Source organism: Procambarus clarkii, chromosome 18 (assembly GCF_040958095.1).
Source record: "Procambarus clarkii isolate CNS0578487 chromosome 18, FALCON_Pclarkii_2.0, whole genome shotgun sequence".
In the NCBI taxonomy this organism is placed as follows: Eukaryota; Metazoa; Arthropoda; class Malacostraca; order Decapoda; family Cambaridae; genus Procambarus; species Procambarus clarkii.
The window spans coordinates 16,942,463-16,967,189 of NC_091167.1; the positions used below are offsets into that span (position 1 = coordinate 16,942,463).

Genomic DNA, 24,727 nt, shown 5'->3' on the forward strand with positions numbered 1-24,727 from the left:
AACCTACAGACAGTATGTAGATGGAGAGGAAGTGGTGGAACAAAGTGCAGTTGAGGAATGCATGGCTGACTATGCTCCCATTGAGAAGAAAGTTAGAGACTAGGGTTAGGTTCCACATATGCAGAACAGACCAAGTGAAGAACAGAGGTGACATAGGCAGTCAGAAAACACCATATGTACTGTGTGAACTGTGAAATCCATAGCTTTCTATTTCCAATATAAATATTGCTGGAACAAATGGGGAAAATTTAAGACAAGTATGGTCCACAGCCTGGCTGAAAGAGTGGAGAAAAAAAGCTGGTAGCAAACCTGTTCAACCAAGACCCCCAGACCTGAATGTCAGCACAGGAAATAACACGTGAACTTGTGCAAGTCACTGACACATGGATATGCCTGTAGGTAAGTTTCAGTGCTATGTGAAACAAGAGAGCTGAGCACAACTTAGTTAAAGGTATCTCAGTATCTTTCAAAACAATGTATTGTTTTGACCAAAATAATACCTTTACCAACAATTGTTTGACTAAAACAATTTTTCTAAACGAGGCATTCCTTGTTTGAAAGGTCCTCGTTATCCAACCTGTCATTTTTCTTGTAGTCGTGACAGCAACTTTACTGTGTTCCTTAAAAGTAAGGTCTTCCAACATGATTACTCCTAGATTCTTTACATTGCTTTTTTCATTCTATAGTATGATTTGATTCCATTTTATATACTGTACAGTCTCCTTTTTATATTTTCGTTTTTTCCATAGTGAAGGAACTGGAACTTATTTTCATTTAACATCATGTTATCTGTGGCCTATTGAAAGACCCAATTTATATCCAATTGGCAACCCGTCCTCAGACCAAGTCGATTCCATCCAGCAGTTGACTCCAAAGACGCATTCATCAATTTTAACACTATCGCTTGCTTTGGACACCAATCACGTCCATTTTTTTTCTCTCGAGTCCTAGCCGTGGACAGCACTCGCGTCCACTACAAAAATATTTGCATAAAATTCATTTTTTAACCAATCAACCTCGGGATAGTTTCAAAATAAGCGCCTTTAAAATGCGCACAATTTGACACCAAAATGAAAGATGTAACACGAAACTTGATGTCAGAACACTTGAAAGATTATAAATCCATTTTTGGGTCTAAATTTTAAATTATTTGTTAAAATTCTATTTATTGTGCTATTATTATGGGACTAGTTTTAAAATGCGCACCTTTATAATGCGAACAATTTGATACCAAAACAAGCGATGTAACATGAAAATTTATGTCAGAACACTGGAAAGATATACAGTAAATAATTTTGATGATGAGCGTCCAAAATTAAAATATTTGTTAAAATTCCAGTTATTGCTCTATTATTATGAGACTAGTTTTAAAATGTGCGCCTTTATTTTGCGAACAATTTGATACCAAAACGAGAGATGTAACATGAAAATTGATGTTATCAAACTGAACGAGTATACACATTAGGTTGTGGTGTGCAAATTGGTGCTCGTTCACGAGTAATTTTAGGCTTTGCTGCGGGGAGTCTCGCCAGGCTTTTGGACATTATATGCATATTCATCTGCAGGGAATTATATTGCGAACATAATGATACCAAAATGAACGACGTAGCACGAGAATTAAGGTGAGAAAACTGAAACGAGTGTACACATTTTACTGATTTTGTGCGCTCACGGGTAACTTTTTTTTTACTTTACACCGTAACTCGAAATTATCGTAAGTCGAGGTGCCGCTGTATTATATTCTACAATCAATCGGTATTTTTGCTGTTATTACACTATATACACATTGTATATACCTATCTACTTATGTGTTCATCATAGCGAACTACTAAGTTGGTATGGTGAGCCAAAAAAAATCAAGAGTGGGCTGCTACACCCAGCCAGCCCTCCCTCCCTCACTCCTTCAACACCTAACTTGCCAATATTCGTCCTCCCACAATACTGTTTGTGGTTCTATCACACTACATATGAACATGTTATCTATAAGTATCTACATGTTTTGTTCACCATAACCATACAACTAAGCTGGTATAGTGTCCAAACAGCTTAGCGGCCACCATACACTGCATGACAAGTCACACACCAGCCAGCAGGCAACACCACTTCTCTCTCCCTCCTCACCAAGATTACTCCTCCAACCATACTACGTACTCCGCTAGTTCTCACCACAATCCTGCTATTATCAGAATCTTGATCACTAAATCCTGTAAATGAATAATTTTCCACAAGTTTATTTTATATTTTATAAAGGAACATGAGAAGTCGTTTGAAGATTCTTAGATGGACAAAATAATGGCAGTGTGCTGTGGCTAGCGCTGTGAACATCTTGAACAGCATTTATTCACCGATATCTGAACATTGTACAGTCTTTATTACAGTAAGGCTCTTCAGTAATACTATCATGGCTAAATAATACCAGTTACGTGTGTATTTTGATATTTTTAGGCGATGCTGTGGTCACAAGCTGAACAGCAGTGCTGTTAGCTCATGTACTCACAGCCATACTCACTGCTCACTCAGTACTGAGGCCTTCACACCCGGGAATGTTGTCCACAATTATTTTTTTTTAAATGGCTTCTATTTACTAGAGCCTTGAGGAAGCTGATGTGAACCCCCATGTAGCCACAGGAGTTTTGAATGCTATGCTATACCTATGAGAGCCCTGAGGCTCCCTGCACACCACCGATTTAGCTGCTCAAGGCACAGTGCAGTGATTAAAGAATACAATAAATTAGTCATCACAACTGGAAGAAAAATGACATTGGATAACAAGAGCCTTTCAAACAAGAGATACAATACCAATGATGATACTTTTCAAGATGCTAGTGCTCTCTAGAGTGGAATACTGTTGCACAATAACAGCCCCTTTCAATGCTAGAGAAATTACTGACTTGGAAAGTATTCACAGATCCATTATTGCTAGAATCCACTCAATAAACCATCTAAATTACAGGGACCAACTAAAATGCCTAAATCTGTATTCTCTAGAGCTCAGGTGGGAGATGTACATAATAATTTACACGTGGAAAATATTAGAGGGGCTGGTCCCAAATGTGCACACAGAAATAACATCACATGAGACCAGAAGCCACGGCAGGATGTGCAGAATACCACCGTTGAAGAGCAGAGATGTAACGGGTACTCTGAGAGAGAACTCTATCAATATCAGAGGCCCGAGACTGTTCAACATGCTTCCATTACACATAAGAAGCATAACTGGCCGACCCCTCACAGTGTTCAAGAGAGAACTCATTAAACACCTCAAAGGATACCTGATTAACCAGACTGTGAGTCATATGTCAGGTTGCGAGCATCCACATCCAACAGCCTGGTTTACCAGACCACCAACCAGGAGGCCTGGTCAGAAACCGGGCTGCGGGGACCTTGACTCCCGGAACCAATGCAAGGTAACTGTACGGTAAGGTAAGCACACAAAAGTCGATGACAAGGAGCCCAATCATGTCAGGTTTCGAGATAGGGTAAGCTGTTTATCAAAGACCAGAACCTAAGGCTGGAGGAAGTTCCAAGAGCCAAGTTCAAAAGGGAAGAGCCCGAAAGGGCTCTTTCGGGCTAAATCCGAGAAGGTATTTCAATTCATAACATGAAGAGAATGTATGACAGCAGTAGAATATTGAGAAGTGTAAAACCACTATGTACAATAGCTAATCTTAGGTGGGTACTCACAGCATTTTTCAGGGCAGGAAAAACTGAAGTAGCAGCACCTCCCTTTCTGAACCAGTGGACCACAACCTCATCATCCAAGATTTCATGTGTTTGGTTCAGTTCATAGAGAATCTTCTGGGCAACTGGCAAGTATTTCGGTGACTCATTCAACAGTAACTGTAAACATAAATTTATTCGTCAAAATTATACTTATTAGTCAAAATCATGTACATAAACACCAACATACTTTTTGTAAACAGAAAACAGTGTAATTTAATACAGCCAAATTGTTTAGTTGCCTTAGGAATGGAGCATATGTAATTACCTAAGTGTAGCCACAGGATGAGAGCTACGCTCGTGGTGTCCAGTCTTCCCAGCACTCTGTCATATAATGCTTTGAAACTACTGACGGTTTTGGCCTCCGCCACCTTCTCGCATAACTTATTCCAACCGTCGACCAATCTGTTTGCAAAAGTGAATTTTCTTATATTCCTTTGGCAGCTTTGTTTCGTTAGTTTAAATCTATGACCTCTTGTTCTTGAAGTTCCACGTCTCATCCCTATCTTTTTCTTCCCTATCGATTTTATTGATTGCTGTTATTATTTTGTATGTAGTGATCATATCACCTCTTTTTCTTCCATCTTCTAGTTTTGGCATATTTAATGCCTCTAACCTCTCCTCGTAGCTCTTGCCCTTCTGTTCTGGGAGCCACTTAGTAGCATGTCGTTGCACCTTTTCCAGTTTGTTGATGTACTTCTTAAGATATGGGCACCACACAACCGCTGCATATTCCAGCTTTGGTCTAACAGAAATCGTGAACAATTTTTTTTAGTATTTTGCCATCCATGTATTTAAAAGCAATTCTGAAGTTAGAAAGTGTAGCATAGGCTCATCGCACAATGTTCAATGCCAGTTTTCTATCTAGAACCACCCCTAGATCTCTTTCTTTGTCAGAATTCTTTAAAGATTTCTCACATAATTTATAGGTTGTGTGGGTTCTATGTTCTCCAATTCCACATTCCACAACATGGAATTTATTCACAATAAATTCCATTTGCCATGTGGTGCTCCATAAATTATTTTGTCCATCTCTTCTTGAAGGGCATGACAATCATCTAGGTTTCTTATCTTCCCTATTATCTTAGCATCATCAGCAAACATGTTCATATAATTCTGTATTCCAACTGGTAGATCATTTATGTAGACAGTGAACATTACCGGTGCAAGAGTACCCTGTGGTATTCCACTCATGACATTTCTCCAGTCAGATACATTGCCTCTGATTACGGCCCTCATTTTTCTGTCGGTTAGGAAATTTTTCATCCATGTTAGAAGCTTACCTGTCACCCCTCCAATATGTTCCAGTTTCCAGAACAACCTCTTATGTGGAACTCTGTTGAAAGCCTTTTTTAGGTCCAGATAGATGCAGTCAACCCATCCATCTCTTTCCAATAAAATCTCTATGGCTCGATCATAGAAACTGAGTAAGTTCGTTACACAGGATCTTCCAGATTGAAAACCATACCGTCTGTCTGATATTATATCATTTCTCTCCAGGTGTTCTACCCATTTAGTTTTTACTATTTTTTCCAATATTTTGACTATTACACTTGTCAATGATACAGGTCTATAATTGAGGGGGTCTTCCCTGCTTCCACTTTTGTAGATTGGAACTATGTTAGCCTTTTTCCACACATCTGCTACGACTCCTGTACACAGGGATGCCTGAAAAATCAGTTGAAGTGGAATGCTGAGAACAGGTGCACATTCTTTCAGAACCCTTGGTGAAACTCCAAATGGACCAACTGCTTTGTTCTTACTTAGCTCCTTGAGCATTTTTTTTCCACTTCGTCTCTAGACACCTCTATGTGTTCTATGTTGTTCTCTGGAATTCTTATTGTGTCTGGTTCCCTGAAGATTTCATTTTGTACAAACACACTTTGGAACTTTTCGTTTAATGTTTCACACATTTCATTTTCATTTTCCGTGAATCTATTTCCCATTTGCAACCTTTGAATATTATCCTTTACCTGCAATTTGTTGTTTATGAATTTATAGAATAGACCTGGTTCTGTTTTACATTTGTCTGCAATCCCTTTTTCAAAATTTCTTTCTGCCTCCCTCCTCACTGCTGTGTAGTTGTTTCTCGCATCTTTGTATCGTTGGTATGTTTGGGGATTTGGCCTCTTCCTATATTGAATACATTTTTGTGTCTTTTGGTCTCTGGCCCTCTCACAATTTCTGTTAAACCAATCCTGTTTCCTAGTTTTGCATCTCTGCTTTGGTATAAATTTTTTGTGCGCCTTTATCATATATTTCACGAAACTTGACATGCATCTCATTTACTTCCTTGCCTAGCAACAAGTCTGTCCAGATATACTCAATAAAAAAATTTCTAAGGTCACCATAATGTCCTCTCCTAAAGTCAGGTTTTTCAACTGCTTCAACCTCCTTATTTTCTTCCAGATTATAACGCATTACATACTTTATTCCCAAAAATACATGGTCACTTTTACCCAAGGAAGGAAAGTACTGAATGTCAAATATCTCTTCCTCCTTCCTGGTAAATATCAAATCTAGCATGGAGGGAACGTCCCCCTTCCCTCATCCTAGTAGCTTGTTTAACATGTTGATACAAAAATGTTTCCAGGATGAGGTCTACAAACCTACAGGTACAAAAATCCTCTGTTCTAGCTTCATATGCTTCCCAGTCTCTGGATTTCAAGTTGAAGTCGCCGACTATCAACAGTCTTTATTTATCTTTATCAGCTCTTGCTATAATCTCTCTCATTATTGTTATAAGACCCTCTCATTTACTATCTAGCTCCTCCTTTGTCCATGTGTTGCTTGTAACAACACCTCCATACCTCCATGTGTATATATATATATATATTATATAATATATAATATAATATACTGTATATATTATATAATATATATATATGTGTAAATATATATATTATAAACCTCCATGTGTAAACACATGGAGGTCTAGGTAATAATGTAACATTTTTGCTAACATAAGAGGCTAGTTTCTGACTAATTTGAGGGTGATGAACTCAAATGTCACATTGGTTTTGCCTATCACATCTAGTTTTTGCTCTACAGCATACCCCCATTTTCAATCAATCGCCATCAAAATCCAGTGTTGAATGTAATGAAATGCCAATTTATGGGTGAGCTGTATTAACTCCCTAAAGGTATACACTGAGATGGTTCCAATCTACCAGGTTGCCATGGAGTTTTTTGGCCTACTAGGACCAGAGCCAAGCATCTGGCCCCCTCCTCACAGAGGCCTGGGAGTGGTGACATATCACCAATTCCCCCGACTATGCAAACAAATGATCGAATCCCTCGAAACTAACATGAGCTTATTTGCCCCACCTCCCCCTCTCATTTGGGAACAGGTGCTCACCACCTTCCAGGATCTGCGCAGTCAATTCTGGAGCAGATGCACAAACCCTACCCGACAGTTTGGAAGCAAGGCCCTTTCGTGGGTTGCTCCATTGATGGGGCATTGGGGGAGGGAGGAGGCTCTCTCTCTTTGCCCATGCTTGGTTTCATTATTTGTGGGCATTTAGGGTGGTTTTTTCCGGCCTTCGGTGGCATTGGGTAGACCGTCTCTCCTGTTCGGGGGAGATGTCAGGTCTGTGGGGGCAGCCTCCTTCCCCACCCATTGTTCAGGTCATCCGGGAGTGGCTTCGCTTAGTCGTAGTCGAAACGACTTCGTCTCTCAAGTGGGTTCCCGCTTGTTTCCAGTTCCAAAATGGGACTGTGTGAATCTCCAGTACATTCTAGACTTGTCTCATCTGAACCGGTTGATTCCTTGCCCTTCATTTCGGATGACCACTTTGGCCCAGGTCCGGGTCGTTCTCGAGCAGGGGGCTTGGATATCCCTGGACCTCCGGGACGCTTATTGGCACGTCTTTATTCATCCGGGGTTCAGGGATTCGTTGGGGTTCCACGTGGGGCAACAAGCTTACCGCTTTCATTGTCTACCTATCGGCTTAAATCTGGCACCTTGCGTATTTACTCGTCTTACTCGGGTCGTAGTAGCCCATCTGTGTCTGCTGGAGTTAGCTTTCATATTGTAAGACGGTTGGTTTTTAGCCAATCCTGAGGCAGCTAAGCCTCTGACGTTATTTCTGATAGAGCAGCAGTGCCCGTTCTCAAGTAGGCCGCGTCAGTGTCTCAAAGACCTAGACTGGGTAGGTCCTCAGGACCTCAGTGCTTCACATCTATCTTAGTTACCTAACTTAATAAAGCACTTGAATTGATCTACAGTGTGTATCTCTTCAACAACCAAGCAAGCACGATTACTGGAACGAATACTAGAGCTTTAGGTCTTGGCATACCTCGACGACTGGTTGGTGTGGGCTCCCAGCCGGTCTGCTTGTCTGCTAGCCAGGAATCTGGTTCTTTCCCAGATGGCCAGGTACAGGTTCCTGGTAAATTGACAGAAGTCCCAGTTGGTTCCATCCCAGGTTCAGCCTTGGCTGGGCCTCCTATGGGATTCTCAGACTGTGTCCATTTCTCTCCCTCCTGTAGCTCTGATCTGGCTGCAGTCCCATTTCTAGCTGTTTCTGAGGGGGGTCCCAGGTCACTCGGTTGCTCGAGCAGCTGTGGGGGAGCCTGAATTTTGCTCTTCTGGTACTTTCGTCGGGTAGAATTTGACCCAATTTCCAAAGTCAGAAGCTGTTCTGGTACAGTATCTTTGGAGCCACCTCCTTCGCCACGCTCGCGATCGTTGCGTTCACACCCCGGAGTCCTTGAGTCGGTTGCTGCTTCTTCAGGGTTTTCGGGGTTCGGTGCCATGGTGCCTTCCCCATCACTCGCTTGATGTGTTCATGGACATCTCGTTTCTGGGTTGGGGTTTTGTGACCAGTGCTCACCAGTCCGGCCAGGGGCGTTGGGGTCTAGCCTTCCGTCGGGCTCACAGCACAGTTCAGGAATTTGCAGCTGTGTGGGATGCACTGTGCTGGATTCGGCTTCTTCAGGGTTCTTTGATCAAACTCTATTCAGACTGTTCTTCCATGGTGCATTGTCACAACCGCGGGGGATCTCTCTGGTCCGTGGCTCTTTGGGGGTGGTCGCTTTGTGTAGCTCTTCTGTTGAGTTCTCAGGGGGTGTAACTCTCCATGCGGTTCACATCCAGGGCGTGTCCAACGTCCTGGCAGATACCTTGTTCCAGTTCTTCCACTTTCCATGAAGTGGGCGATCGACGCCGAGTCCTTCAGTTGGCTTTGCCAGACGTACGACTGCCCGGAGGTGGCCCTCTTCGCGTCAGTGTGGTCTTAACATCTTCCTCTGTATGAGGCGCCGTTTCCCGTCTGAGAGATGGATACTTTTCGGCAGAACTGGTCGCAGTGGGGGTTCCTGTACCTCTTTTCTCCAGTCTGGCTGTTGCTCCAGGTCCTAACTCACTTGGATTCTTATCATGGGAGGGTGCTTCTCGTAGCCCCATGGTGGCCAGCCCAGCCTTGGTTTCAGGCTTTGCTTGTTTGGTGTATGAACCTGGGTTCGGTGCCATGAAGGCCAATAGGACTCCGCGACTGATGGCACCTAGTAGTTTGACACTGAATCAGTATCATAGCATCAGGGAGCCTCATGGGGCTCCCCCCAGAAAGTTCAAATTTTATTAATACTGTACCTTAAGATATGTAACATGTTGAAATACGACAGTTAAGGTTACTGAAATTTTGGGAGTTTTGTTTTATCGAACGATGTGGTAAAGAAAAAGCATCTTGGATGCAGGTGACCAAGAACTGGCAACCTTTCCCTTACAGTATTATTATTGTTATTATTAAAATATAATTGTTATTAAAATATAATTGTTATTTTTATTTGAGACAGTGATACTCACCTCTATAGCATTCAGAACCAGGATTTGATCTCTGTTCTTCCGAATATAATTTTTAAGGACATGTGTAAAGGCAGTGATTGAAAGCTTGACACTCTGCCACAACATCTCCGTGTTACAACTTCCCAAAGTTTTGTCTTCACTTACACGGATGATGCCCTGAAATGTTAAATTTAGATATTTTATTGAAGGAGTCAATACCTAGTTATCAGGACAGAAAATTAGTACAAAATCAAATTGAAATGGCCAATTATCAATTTAAATAATGCTAAACTACAGACCATCTTCCTATTGTAATACACTATCCACTGCATCATACATTATATGGCGGCTACTGAAGGTCTGCTTCATACATCATAGACCAGCTACTGAAGGTCTGCATCATACATCATAGACCAGCTACTGAGGGTCTGCATCATACATCATAGACCTGCTACTGAAGGTCTGTAGTCATACATTATAGAACTGCTACTGAGGGTCTGCATCATATATCCAGGTACTATCTAGGTGATACCTCACACAGTCCCACTGTCTCAAACTATTTATATTAGGATTTCTGCCCATTCATTCACACAAGCACTAGCAGAGTCACTGGTCTTGGCATTACATTCTGCCCATCTCATGGAAGACTCGACTGACATTCCCACAGTTTGATAGTTGTCAAACGTCATAATGCAGTGGTCACAGGGAGACTAGTGGTAGTTCCATAATTTATTTACCAACATCAACCTCATTTTGAGTGAAGAGTTATGTATGAACTGTATGTTACAGTTCCTGTAAACAGCCGAGGTGCCTGACAGCCGAGTGCTTCTAATTCATAGTCCTGAGGTTCCGGGTTCGAGATCAGGTGGAGGCGGAAACAAATGGGCAGTTTCTTTTACCCCGATGCCTCTGTTCACCTAGCAGTAAATAGGTACCTAGGAGTTAGACAGCGGCTACAGGCTGCTTCCTGGGGGTGTGTAACAAAAAGGAGGCCCGGTCGAGGATCGGGCCACGGGGACGCTAAGCCCCGAAATCATCTCAAGATAACCTCCAGAGGATAATTATGCTACTGATGTAAAACCCTCAGTAATATTACTGTGTATCTTTTAGCAATTATTTATTGTGCTACACTGGAGTACAGTAGTCATAAAGTAATTAAGAAATTGACAAATTTTGTTCTCTCCAGTCTGGAATTTAAATGTCAACAACTTTGGAGAAGGAAATGTACTCTATGATATCCTAAATTATTGTAAAAAACTTCAAAATGTAAAACATGCATATTATTCTGATAAAAGTAATATGATACAGAAACATTATACAAACAGTCCTTACTGTCTCCCAGGACTACAGTCAAGCTAAGCCTCGGCAGATGGCAGTTTGAGGAAAGAAGCAAACTAAAAGTTATATGACACAAATGCAGTCCACAGGTCTCCTAAAGTATTGTACTACTGCCATTTATTAGGCACCAATATAGTACAGTACAGTGCTGTAGTACACTCACCAATGATGTATAAAAACAGTATTTTAATTATTTTTCAAAGCATAAATATAGTGTACAGTACAATAGAGTGTAATGTGTAAATTCACCAATGAAGTAGTTGAGTCAACATTACTCTTAATGTCTTCCTTTTAGAGATGCCCTTCACTACCATGCAACTCTACCTTCCTAAGCAGCCTCTCATCAAGAGGCTGATTAAAATGATTAATTTTAAACTGACTAAAACTGATTAAAATCTTTTGGAAAAGAATGAGCAAATTTGTTTTATACATATTAACCTCTCATTAAACCATACTGTGAATCCTTTGTTTCTTTCTTGGTATATGAATGCCTAGAATGAATTTTCCCATTATGGATATGCTGACTACTCAGTGACTACGGGAGAGTGAGATCAGCTCTTATAACGACCTGCCTCCTAGCCGTTCCTGGTGCACTAATTACCTCTCTCATCATTAATGTTTTCATCATATTTCTTTTGAATGGAAGTAGAATTATATTTTTTTTTAATGGAAGTTGTCAATGGAATTGGCTTCAACAATCCTCTACCTTCAGTTCATTCCACCCATACAAATATGGAGCTTCCTTACATCTCTTCAACTCAATTGCACGTCCAGCTTTTACCAAGGACCGCTTATCCTACCTCTTTATAATTTAAATAGGCTCCTTTATTTATTTTATCTATTCCTCTCAAAATTTTGTATGTAGTTATCATATCCCCTCTGTCTCACAGGTGAGGCCTCTCAAAATTCTAGAACTAATCTAGTTGGAACCCCTCTGAACTTTCTCAAGTTTTTGCTTATTCTTCAAAAGGTGTGGGTTCCACAACCCGTTCTCGCAAATTTAATAAGTCAATATTGACTTATTAAATATGTGCATAGGTGACATACTTAACATAATAGATACCCTTAAAAAGATTCATAGAAAACACCGACCTTACCTAACCTTGTTAGTATCTTAAGATAAGCATCTTATTGCTTCGTAATTACAATTATTACCCAACCTATAATAGGTATAGGTTAAGTAATAATTGTAATTACGAAGCAATAAGATGCTTATCTTAAGATACTAACAAGGTTAGGTAAGGTCGGTGTTTTCTATGAATCTTTTTAGGGGTATTTATTATGTTTAGTATATCACCTATGCACGTAGTTGATAAGTCAATATTGACTTTACGAATTTGCGAGAACGGGTTGGGGTTCCATGCTGGAGCTGCATGCTCGAGTAATGGTCTCAAATAGGTAGTGTTTATGGATTTAAAAGACTCCTTTTTTAAATTCTTAAGTGACATTCTTATGTTTGCCTACTTCCCATATGCTGCTGATGTTATCCTGTTCACATGAGCTCCTGGTGTTCCCATTTTCATTGCTTTTACATTTATTTGAATTCAATTCCAACAGCCATTTATTTATCTGTCCACTCCTGAAGTTTGTTAAGATCTCCTTGCAGTATCCTACAGTCCTCTTCAGTCTTTACACTCCTCATTAACTTGTGATCATTTGCAAACGTCAACATTTATGAGCTCACTCCCTCTGCGAGGTCATTTACATCAACTAAAAACAGTAATGGTTCTAGGACACAGCCCTGTGGAACACCACTTTCCATTCCTCTCAAGTCTGACATATCCTCTTTATGATTCTTTGTTTCCTATCTGTCAAGTACTTCCCCATACCTAGTCCAGTTCCTTTCCTATTATCACACAAGTCCCTCCATCTGGTGTATTAGTCTTTTGTGAGGAACTGTATCAAAAGCTTTCTGTGGGGAGACGCATTGGCTCCCTTAAGCTATCTTGCTGATTAAGTACCATACTATCCGAGTGTCATCAGTTGTAGAGTTCTTATTGCCTAGCGAGTGACCACGAGATAGAACCTTGCCCCCCCCTCCACAGAGGTGCAGGGAGCAATGGCTCATGAACACTTTACATTTAAAGTTTATCAACTTGCCATTGACCAGGGAAGGCACCCAGAAAGGTAGGTGTATCAAAACAAACCACTGCATGGTTTAATACAAGACCTTAGCCCATTAAATGCCTAAAGAACTTCCCCAAACAGAAAATAAACAATCAAAATGTTTTCAAACCTGCCCCCTGCTAGTTAGCTCCACCCCTTCCCTTGTTGGGGGGAGGTGGCTCTCGCTCTGTGCAAATTGGATGGTTTGTTCGTCACCTGTGCCTCAGGGTGCCGGTCAGAAGTTCTGCCTCCGCCATGCTGGTTGTTGGGTCGGTGACACCAATGACCCTGAGTAACGTGGAACTTTTTCTCCTCATGTATTCTCAATCTCAAATTCCTCGATAGACACTTTGAGGTATCGAGCAGCGGTCACTTTGCATACGAGTTTTTTTGTGTTGCACCCTGTCAGGTTATCTACCTGGTTGGGATGCTCTGGATATGCTCCGTTTGGTGTTTAGGGACTCGACCCTGGGGGTGATGGTCACCTCGACCACAGTTCCGGCCACACCTCTTTCCTTCCCAGTTGGGCAGGGTTCACAATTCTCTTCTCCCTCCTCCCCCCCTCCTTCCAGCTTTGAATTGTCTGAGGGTTTCAGACTCGGGGCAGGATTTAGCTTGGGAAGAGGCTTCAGCAGATCTGGAGGGTGCCCCTTCTGATGCGGGCACAGAGGCAGGTTGAGCCACTCTTTCCCGCCGAGGCTTCAGAGTCCTTCTAGCCGACTCCCTGAAAAGAGGGAGTCAGCTAGAAGACTCCCTTGCGCTCTGCTTCATCTTCTTGGGTGGTGGTCATGGATGAGGGCTCTAACCCCCGGGGCCTTTGTCGATGGTAGCTCTTGGGCTCCTTTTGACCTGGCATGGGCTCTATTGCCCTTCGTGCAGGGTCTGCTTTTGTTAGATATGAGGTTTTTGTATCCCCCGTCACTTTATGGATTCGAGTTGGGTAGGGCTTCCCCCAGGGTTTGTTTTCAGGTACATTTGGGCTCCATGAATTAGTCTTTCTGGAGGTTTCATTTTCCCAGTGTTTCTTCTTCGTAAACTGGGGAGGCCCTCGGTGTTAACTTCCTGTGTGACACGGTTTATGCCTCGGTGATGGATCTGGCCTCTTTTGAGTTCAGTTCTTCTTCCCCGTATTGGGTGCATTCCGAGGTTCTGGAGTCATCCTGGCTAGCAGACTTGTCTTTTGTTTGGCTTAGGGCTTAACATGGCTTTTGTCAGTACACTTGTGTGGAGGGCGGTGTCCTCTGTGTTGTAGGTCTTGTTCGGGAGCTCTCTTAAGTCCCTCAACATGTGCCTCTTCGCTGCTGCCCTGGTCACCCGAGCATCCAGCTCGGGTGACCTCTCTTTCAGATGTTTTGGTGGCTAACAACCTTCGAACTAGTGCGCATTTTGACTGTCGTGCAGTTCTTTAGCCTCCTGAATCTTCGTGATGGCTTTCGGAGGTCACTGGAATGCTTGGTGAGGGGCCTTCTGCCAGGGTCTTTTTCTCAACTGCTTTGGCATTGTCTGCCTTCCTTAAGCTGTATGCTCCAATCCTCTGGGAAGCAGCTTTCATGTTCTTCACCTCACTTCTTGTGAGTCAGCAGGCGGTGCTGGCTCTTTCTTTGGGTTCCCCATGGGCCCTGGCTCTTCTTTTGGCTTCCCCTTTTTGTACTTTGTGGACAGTGTTGCACAGTTTCTGTTGGTGGTGTATGCTGGTTGCCATTCTAATTTCTGACTTCTTCGAGGGGGTTGTTCTATGCCTTCTCAGAAGGGTTGGGCCAGGGTTCAGGTTGCATTAGGTTGAGGGTGGGCCCGTGGTGTCAGAAATTGGGTTAGCGTAGTGCTTGCTCTGCAGGGAAGACTGGCTCTCAGGGTTCGCATTGGCCCTTTTGTAGGTCACCCCTTTGATCGGGTGATGGGGTGGGGAGGCCGGCTGTATTTGCCCACACTTGGTCTCCCACTTCATGAGCTTTTCTGGTCATGTCCCAAAACCTTGGGTAGCGTTGGCCGGCCCTTCCTCCTTTCGGCAGTTCGGGTCTGATTGGGCGGGCCTCTTTCTTGCATGCGTCGGGTCATCTCAGAGTGGGTTCGTTTGGAAATGGTCAAACCGGCCTCGTCTTCAGTGGATTTCCCGCCCGTTTCTGGTTCTGAAACTGGACTATGCGGATCTCCGGTTCATTCTGGACTTAGTCTCATCTGACCCAGTCAACTACTCCCCCTACCTTGAGGCTACCTTGAGGTGCTTCCGGGGCTTAGTGTCCCCGCGGCCCGGTCGTCGACCAGGCCTCCTGGTTGCTGGACTGATCAACCAGGCTGTTAGACGCGGCTGCTCGCAGCCTGACGTATGAGTCACAGCCTGGTTGATCAGGTATCCTTTGGAGGTGCTTATCCAGTTCTCTCTTGAACACTGTGAGGGGTTTGCCAGTTATGTCCCTTATGTGTAGTGGAAGCGTGTTGAACAGTCTCGGGCCTCTGATGTTGATAGAGTTCTCTCTCAGAGTACCTGTTGCACCTCTGCTTTTCAACGGGGGTATTCTGCACATCCTGCCATGTCTTCTGGTCTCATGTGGTGTTATTTCTGTGTGCAGGTTTGGGACCAGCCCCTCAATTATTTTCCACGTGTAAATTATTATGTATCTCTCCCACCTGCGCTCAAGGGAGTACAGATTTAGGCTCTTTAGTCGGTCCCAGTAATTTAGATGTTTTACTGAGTGGATTCTAGCAGTAAAGGATCTCTGCACGCTCTCTAGGTCAGCAATTTCTCCAGCTTTGAAAGGGGCTGTCATTGTGCAGCAGTACTCCACTCTAGATAGCACAAGCGTTTTGAAAAGTATCATCATCGGTATAGCATCTCTAGTGTGAAAAGTTCTTGTTATCCAACCTGTCATTTTTCTTGCAGTTGTGACGGCTACTTTATTGTGTTCTTTAAAGGTAAGGTCTTCCGACATGAGTACACCCAGGTCCTTTACATTGCCTTTTCGTTCTATGTTATGATTTGCCTGCGTTTTGTACGTGGTTTCTGTTTTTATATTTTCAATTTTTCCGTAGCGCATGAGCTGAAACTTATCCTCGTTGAATACCATATTTATTTCCCCTTTTCCCACTTTCGGATGACCACACACCGATGATTTCCCTGGACCTCTAGGACACTTCTTGGCACATCCCATTACATCGAAGGTTAAGGGATTAAACATTAATCTGGAGAGGAGTAATTTGCACGTCGGTTATAAACAGCCAGGAGGCGTGGCATAAAGAGATAGAGCTCACTCCCCAGTAGTCACAAATAGGTAAGCACTGACAGGAAAGCACTTGGCTGTCAAAAGTGTAGAAATTAATCAGAGTTAGTATGAAGTTAGTGCTTACATTATGCATCATTATAGGTAAAGTAAACAAACTAAAGCTTCCCACCTGAGTCACAGTTGTGAGGACATCTTCCATGCTCATGTTATATGCATGACGTGACGCATTAATCTCTAGAACCACATTCTCTGCTGCAGATGATTCGCGCAGAGCATTTGTTAGGCTTTCCATCATTTCCCGCTTGAACTCTGAAACATCATTTGGTGTAAGCTTTATATATATATATATAATTTATATATATATATATAATATATATATATATATATATATATATATATATATATATATATATATATATATATATATATATATATATATATTATATATATTATATATATTATATATATTATATATATTATATATATTAAATATAGTAAATATAGTAAATATAGTAAATATAGTAAATTCAATGGACAGTACTTTTAAAATTTATCACAACTAAAACTAAACCAGAAAGGAAATGGCTCACAGTCTTACCCCAATTCATTAGAACTAGTACAGCTCATGCCTGTTAAATCCAACTCGTAGGATGTTTCAAGGGGAACTGTGGTTGTAACTCACCATGTTCACGTTGTTCATCCTCATCACTCATATGTGCCGAGTCAGGCATATCATCTTCGCTCATTTCCGATTCCTCCTCTTCAGCTTCCACGAGTTCACCCTCCGATTCCTCCTCAACATCGGCGCCATCTTCCTCTCGCACTAATATAAAAGCGCGTCCTTTCGTTCCACAAACACTTGGATCTGGTTCTGGAAAGATGATGAAACAAGTAACAGCAACAACGATAAAGTGGTTTACGAGCCAAAATATATATATAACAGCGTTAAGTGTCATTCTTGCCCCACTTCATTACTCATCTGGCAAAGTAACCAAAGCAAAGGAAGGGGCAAAGTAAAAATTGTTGAAAAAGGATGGGCTAAAGTCTACTTGGAAATTCCTAAGGCAAAATCAGCCGTGTCTACTGAACAGGATTGTTAACAGGCAGATGGGGCATTTTAACACCAGCACCATACAACTAAAGTATATACAAGTTACTACTTACCACATGACTGATGCCAAAGTCTGACATTAGCATATTAGCCTGGTAAGCTCCGGGGAGCCGTAGGGGCTCCCCTCAGAAATGATAAGTTTAACCTTAAGAAGATAAAAAACAGTACTCTTGCTAATGCCATATTCAGCGCACATGACACTTCTCGGGACACCGCTCTCCACCTTTCAACTTTCTTCTCAAATGTCATTACCGACTTCTTTCTTTTACGTATCCCGCTTGTTGAAGCTTTCACTGACACAATGGGTGCATTTGGAGCCGACAAGGTGCACGGATGTTCCTAGATTGTGACACTATATTCAACAAAGTAGTAGAATGAATACCCCATTCTCGCAACAAATCAAAACAATGGAAACAATGGGCCGTGATTCTGTGACGTCACAGAGTAGAAGGCAATAGAGTGGTGCCTGACACGGTCAGTGGGCAGACTAGGCTCATTTCCCACCCAACCACTCACCACCACCCCGGGCCGCGAGGCCTGGCGAACCCTTGCCAGATGAGATACCCGAACCATTTTATGTAAACCTTGAGCTTCCCAAACTTGAGTATCCGAACCAACCCTAATCGGAAAACAAGCATTTTTGGATAGACGACATTCGCAAAGCAAGTGGCTGTCTGTATTGCTACTTCCCTACCTCATCTAATCATCTTATTAGTGTGAAACTGTATTTCTTAATTTAGAATTTCCCTAAAAGTTATGTTTCTACATTCATTTAAGTTTTTGTTATTGCAATACACTACATAATTATATCTATTGTTGCTATATACACAAGTACACAATTCATCTGTTCTGTTTCTACTATTGCTATTTGTATAATATACCTATAGCAGTGTTTGTTATCTTATGATGTTTCCCCTTTCATCTTGAGAATATGTTTACAAAATCCCTACTTATATTCTTTTGGCCATTTTTTATTTCCACTTTTCTAGCTCAATAATCATGTTTACAATTGTCTCCCTGCCAATACAAACCAAGATCACTCTGATCTACCAGTCTAAACCCCAGAGAATAGTTTCCTCTAGAGCATTAGCTAAGGTTGCCATCCTCACCCTAGATAGATAAACCTCATCCCGTGCATATACTGTAACCACTCGATTATCCGGGATTCGAACATCCGGAAAACGACCTTATACGACCAAAATCGTGACCGGATAAAGTTATCTCAATATCCGGCCAAAATGGCCATGGGAGCTGGATAAAAGCTGGTTTAGGTGGATAAAAAATTGGAGCCAGTTAACTTGCTGCTGATGTTACACTATCTGGACAGTCAGCTGGATAATCATTGAATTGTCCGGATATGAAAGCCTTGGGGCGGGCCGTACCGTATTAATCCCGTCTGGCTGTAGCTGGCTGGCTCAAGGCACATGGTGGAGGAGAGGGTGGGGTGGGTGGGTGGGTGGGTGGTGTCGGGAGGGTGGGAGGGGAGCGTCGGGAGGGACCACCTGGGTACAGGAATTACCATTAATTTTAGAACAAGTCATCATAGCCAAAAACAAATGAAATACTAGTAATTATGTAATAACAAATATATAAATTTCCTAAAAACAATGTGCACAGGCTGAAGTTTCCTTCAAAAATATTGTGAGTTTTTTCCTCCTGGCGGCCTACATAACATGCTATAGCTGCCCCAAGTGGACTTGTTCAACACTGGTCAACCCATGTGCTCCCGTCCCTCGTGTTATACCACAGTGCCGCGCCATTAGTTTAATATTTTTTTAAATAACTTTTTTATTTTCATAGTAACTAAACATTTTTAGCCAAGACTATATCTGGTAGCAGCAGCAATCGTTCTGGAGGTGTTAAGAGGAAGGTTGTCCTAACAATTAAAGACAAGTTACTGTTATACACCTCAACCAGTGCGGCGTCACAGGCAAGCCAAGCACCTTTAACAAGTGAGGCGCAAGCAGGCACCTTCAACAAGTGAGGCAATACAGGCAACCCAAATGCCTTCAACCAGTGAGGCTTCAGCAGCTGGCAGTCAAAACTAACTTTGCTTAATGAACTGTACAGTAATTTTAAGTGTTAATTTTAGTGTTGTGTTAGTATAGGTTATGTAAATTGTTAAGAATTCTTAACTTCAAGATGTGTGGCATCAATCAAGAAGACAAACACCAACAAGGTAAGTTGAGGTTTCTAGTTGAATATTTAATAATTATATGTGGCAAGGCAATTCAAATTATGTTGTTTGTAGTATGAAAATAGTTGGAAATGGTAACTTTTGGACTCGAGGTGAAAAAAGTACCATTATCCGAAACACGTGAATATCCGGCTGGGGTCCTTCCCATATAGTCCAGATAATCGAATGGAGATAGTATGTCATATCTGCCATACAAGTTATCCTAGATGTTAATCAAATATATCACACTGGCCTTGCAATATAAATTTAACCAGCAGTTAATATCAATTGCCCAGGATACCCATTCACTGCTTTCTCAATCTTCTAGGCAGATGTCACATATGATTAGGATCCCTCCCTTGGACCTAATGCTATCTATTGCTACCCTATATGTGGCAAGTAATTCTTCACTCCTAAATTTTCCTATATCATTTACCCCTTATCTTGAGGTTATCTTGAAATGATTTCGGGGCTTAGCGTCCCCACGGCCAGGTCCTCGACCAAGCCTCCTTTTTGTCACACCCCCCCCTTCCCCCCCCCCGGGAAGCAGCCCGTAGCAGCTGTCTAACTTCCAGGTACCTATTTCCTGTTAGGTAACTGGGGCATCAGGGTGAAATATACTTTTTTGCCCATTTGTCTCCGCCTCCACCGTGGATCAAACCCGGAACCCCAGGACTACGAATCTGAAGCGCTGTCCACTCAGCTGTCAGGCGCCCCTGACAAGGGTGCCCGACAGCTGAGTAGACAGCGCTTCGGATTCGTAGTCCTGAGGTTCTGGGTTCGATCTCCAGTGGAGGTGAAAACAAAAATGGGCAGTTTCTTTCACCCTAATACACCTGTTTGCCTAGCAGTAAATAAGTACAGTGCCTGGGAGTTGGACAGCTGCTACGGGCTGCTTCCTGGGGGTGTGTAACAATAAGGAGGCTTGGCCGAGGACCGGGCCACGGGGAAGCTAAGCCCCGAAATCATCTCAAGATAACCTCAAAGAGATAACCCCTGCATTTGAGGCAGATGATAGGTTTGTTCCATTACATCTGAAATGTTGTCTATCCTATCAGGTGAATCACCTATCCTAGCCCTGGGTAAACAACAACAGTCTATTCTTCCTGTTTTTAAGGCAAAATGCATGGCCCTTGTACCTAACCCAAGTGTATCCAATAACTGAAATATTCTAACTTTTGTTGTCAGTGTATTTGTAATATCCTTGTTCTTGTTCATCTTACCCCGGTCCTCTGTATTTGTAATATCCTTGCTCTTGTTCATCTTACCCCGGTCCTCGATAACCTCCTTCAAGCAGCATTTGTTTTCTAGGATGGTGAAAGCATCATTCTATTTAATTGCTGCACATATCACCTTTCCTTGACTTAATCTTAATCTTTTCCTGCTGTTGATGGTCCATTTTCTGTTTGTCTTCCCTTTTCCCTGCAGATGATTTTAAAGTTTGGCATTCTCCTCCTCCTTCAAAATTTGCACATGTTTCTTCATAAAATCTAACTCTGCCTTCAACTGAAATCCATTTCTCGAGGTTTCCTGACCAAGACTGTCACAATCAACCTAATACCAGATGAATCTGGCAGTACTACTAGGTACACCTTACCATCCTCACCTTGATTAACATTTTGTTGGTTGAATTCATCCACAGGAGAAGTGGCGACCAAATAGGTTGATGGTGGCACCGTTATATCTGGTCCAAGGACAACCCCGGCACCCACTATGCATCCTGGCGACAACCTCACATTTTCCTCCAGCATCACATTGTTACCAAGGAAACAATGATCCAGAACACAACCGGCCTGAAAATATGCCATTCAGGAAAAATTATGTAACAGTTTAATACATAAAATAAAATACTGTACAGAGAAGTCTTGCATGAAATGTTATACTGCACTGTACAGCTTTCCATAGTTAAGGGTCTTGCCATGTCTAAATTAGGCCCTGCAAGGAGCACAGCCCAGTGTCTGCTCTGGGAAAGTGATTCAAGGAGCGTATTAGCCTAGTATTTGCTCTGGGAAAATGATTCAAGGAGCGTATTAGCCTAGTATCTGCTCTGGGGAAGTGATTCAAGGAGCGTATTAGCCTAGTATCTGCTCTGGGAAAGTGATTCAAGGAGCGTATTAGCCTAGTATCTGCTCTGGGAAAGTGATTCAAGGAGCGTATTAGCCTAGTATCTGCTCTGGGAAAGTGATTCAAGGAGCGTATTAGCCTAGTATCTGCTCTGGGGAAGTGATTCAAGGAGCGTATTAGCCTAGTATCTGCTCTGGGAAAAGTAGTGTAAGAAGTGTATGGGCCAGGTATGAAATGTGAATCTTCCTGTGAAATATTGTAAAAGAATTGCAGCAGCCAGTGCCTCCAGTATCTGTGAAAAATAATCACAGATAGTAGGACAGAGAGTCATACAGCCAATATAGTGCTCAGTATCCCTGTTTTCAGAATCCAAAGTATAAAACTAAACTATCATACCTTGATATTGACATTATTCATGACAAAAGCCGACTGTGCCTTAACGTTATCTTCCACAGTGCAGTGATCCCCAACAACCGACCACTGGAGTTGAGCAGTCGTGCTGATTTCAGACCCCGCACCCACAACTACATTGGTGCCACCGCTTCCTCTGTGTAAAATATTTATAGTACAGTATTTAGAAAGTGTGCTGTACATCACATCACTACAAGCAGTGGTGACTGCAAGAAAGAACTGAAGCAGTCAACTGCTATAATGTTTGGGAGAAATTCTACTTGTCCTCATTCTAATTAAATTCTGGAAGAAGCAATTATTCAGGGATAGATGAAATGTTTGGAAAAGATATTTACCAACATACTTTAAAATCATATTTCAACTAAATAATGTTCAAACATGCATAGAAAGGAAGTGGTGTTGAGGCAACAGAAGGAAAACCCCAGTCCTCCATCAACCCCTTATTCCAGTGAAGTGTAATTTTTATCAAAGAAATTCTAAAATTCAAAACTAATTCTGGATTAGTCTAGTCCTCATCATGTGGGTAAATTTTAGAGAATAGCCGAGTTAAAAGGCTTACACGTGACCACATACTTACTTGTGAAACTTGGCCGAGGGATCCCAATAGTTATTGGTGAAGATGTCATGTGTGTATCGGATGCGGTGGCTCGTTAAACTCACTTCAGATACCATGGGGTAAGCCATGCGACGGATCACTTCACCACTGCAAGGAGTCAACCACTTTAGGGTAACTTCTAAGTATTCATATAGAGGATATAAGGTACAACTCACGAATGTGAATGTTATGGAATTGGAACATGAATGTAGTGACCACCACTGCCTGCCACTATGGGGTGCAATCCATCCACCTCACAACAAGAGTTAAAAAACCAGTGTTGAATGTAATGAGATGCCTTGTTCTGGGTGAGCCCCAGAAGCTCCCTGAAGCTACTAAACTGATATAGTGCCAGACTATAAGACCATCAATCACGGAGTTCTTATTGGCATACCGGGGATCATGAGCCAGAACCTGGCCACCCATCAGAGAAGGCAGCAGTGGCTCTATGAAAAATTTTACATAAATTTATTCATCTCAGCCACTGCTAAGGGAAAGCAACCAGAAAGTCAGCGAATCAAAACAGAATACTGCTTGATTAAAAATAAGACCGCAGCCTCAAAACTGCCAAAAGAACTCCCCCAATAATGTAAATGAATGATAAAAAATTTGTGAAACTAGTGCGAGCTTGAATGCATCACCTCCTACCCCCATCCCCCCTCATTTGGGGAGAAATGGGAGACAGACCGGATCAGCTGACTACTCCACAACCAATTCTTATGATGATGGAAATCACCCCGACAGCCTGGGGAAGGGAGGGTGTCAGGGAGCCACCGGGGCTCACTCAGAAATTGGAGTTTCATCACTGAATATTCAATGCTAGTTTTCTGGGGAGGGTAGAGCCTCTTGTGACTCCCTGAAGCTATCTACCCACAGAGAAGGAATAAAGGGCACATACCAGGAAGGAGGAAGCACCACACGTATCAGGCTGCTGGGACCCACTTACACCAACAAAACCCCTGCACACGAAGAATGGACCAAACCACAGGAGCAAAGAGCGCTGAAAGATCAGTCAACAGAAGCACATCAAGGGCAAGAGGGTAGACTGCAGGCTGGCTAGAGCACAAGTTACTACAGTTGATCTAAGAAACACGAGCCCTGGAACATGGAACCAGAGCGAACTACAAAGAGACCGCTGAAACAGAACCAGTGGCACGAAGGCAGCAGCATAAACCGCCACATGACACAGCACACGATGAACCACCCAGGAGAAACAATAAAGCATCTACCACCAGAAGGTCCCATCATAAGCCAATTGACTCAATTCCAGCCAGAAAAGGAGGAGTCTGCAGAAACCCAACAAAGTGCCCACAAGGGCCAAAAGAACAAAAGCCCCAGCACTGAAGGTGTCCAAGAAGCACCCTCATCTGGCAATCAAAAGCCAGAAAAAAACAAAAGAACACTTGCCAAAACAAGCCAGGACCGAAGGGACCACCAGAAACGGAGTGGATGAAAGAAAAGAAAGAACCTGGTCAAGGGTCCAAGCAGGCCTCAGGAGGTACAGGAGCAGGCCGTAGGTGAAACAATGTGCGAGAAAACATGTGAAACGAGGCCAAAGAGTAAACAACCCTGAATGCAAGCTGGAATGGCTCCGCCAATGTCACAGGAAGAAATGAGGCGACAGCATATGGCAGAAGACACCAAGCAAGGATAAGTCAAGAAAGGACAGAAAAACCTATCAGAAACTGAGAAGGAATGACGAAGGGACAAAATGGCAGAAGACATGCCAATCCATGAAAAACTGTCGCCAGGAGGACGTGACACCTTTAACAAGCCACCTGATAACTACAGAGAGGGTGATCCACATGCGTCAAACCATCAGACGCGAAGAGGAGAAGGTTAAACTGGTGAAGTACGACACCTGTCCAATCCTCTGAAAAAGGTGTACCCTCAGAAAATGCCCAGGTTGGACATCAAGCAAGCAGTGCCAGAAACCATGGCTGGGCCAGCCACCAAGAAGCCAGAAGGATCATCATCCCCCTGAAGGATTCAATAGCACCAGAACCCAGAGCAACAGCCAGACCAAAGGAAAGAGGCAATGCATCCCCACCTCAACCAATCCAGCTGGTTACTGTGAGGCCTCACAGTCAGTGAACAGCGTTACACAAGGAGGCAGATGCCAAGACCACACCAATGCGAAGAGGTCGACAGCCAGGCACTTGAATATCCAGGTGCCCCAACCTCCAGGAAAGTGAAAAAAGGG

The 24,727-nt window shown here is 42.7% G+C and overlaps 1 protein-coding gene across 1 annotated transcript in view; it reads right to left on the reverse strand.

The window, feature by feature from the left end:
- Positions 1–24,727, reverse strand: part of LOC123754503 (eukaryotic translation initiation factor 2B subunit epsilon) — a 54,268-nt gene that overhangs the window by 530 nt on the left and 29,011 nt on the right. Inside the window, exons 6-12 of the mRNA XM_045736956.2 lie at positions 22,507–22,632; positions 21,915–22,065; positions 21,061–21,247; positions 16,850–17,038; positions 16,337–16,476; positions 9,527–9,682; positions 3,685–3,840 (exon numbers count right to left, since the gene is read on the reverse strand). Coding sequence (XP_045592912.1) covers positions 3,685–3,840; positions 9,527–9,682; positions 16,337–16,476; positions 16,850–17,038; positions 21,061–21,247; positions 21,915–22,065; positions 22,507–22,632 — 1,105 coding nt within the window. The remainder of the gene's footprint in view (positions 1–3,684; positions 3,841–9,526; positions 9,683–16,336; positions 16,477–16,849; positions 17,039–21,060; positions 21,248–21,914; positions 22,066–22,506; positions 22,633–24,727) is intronic.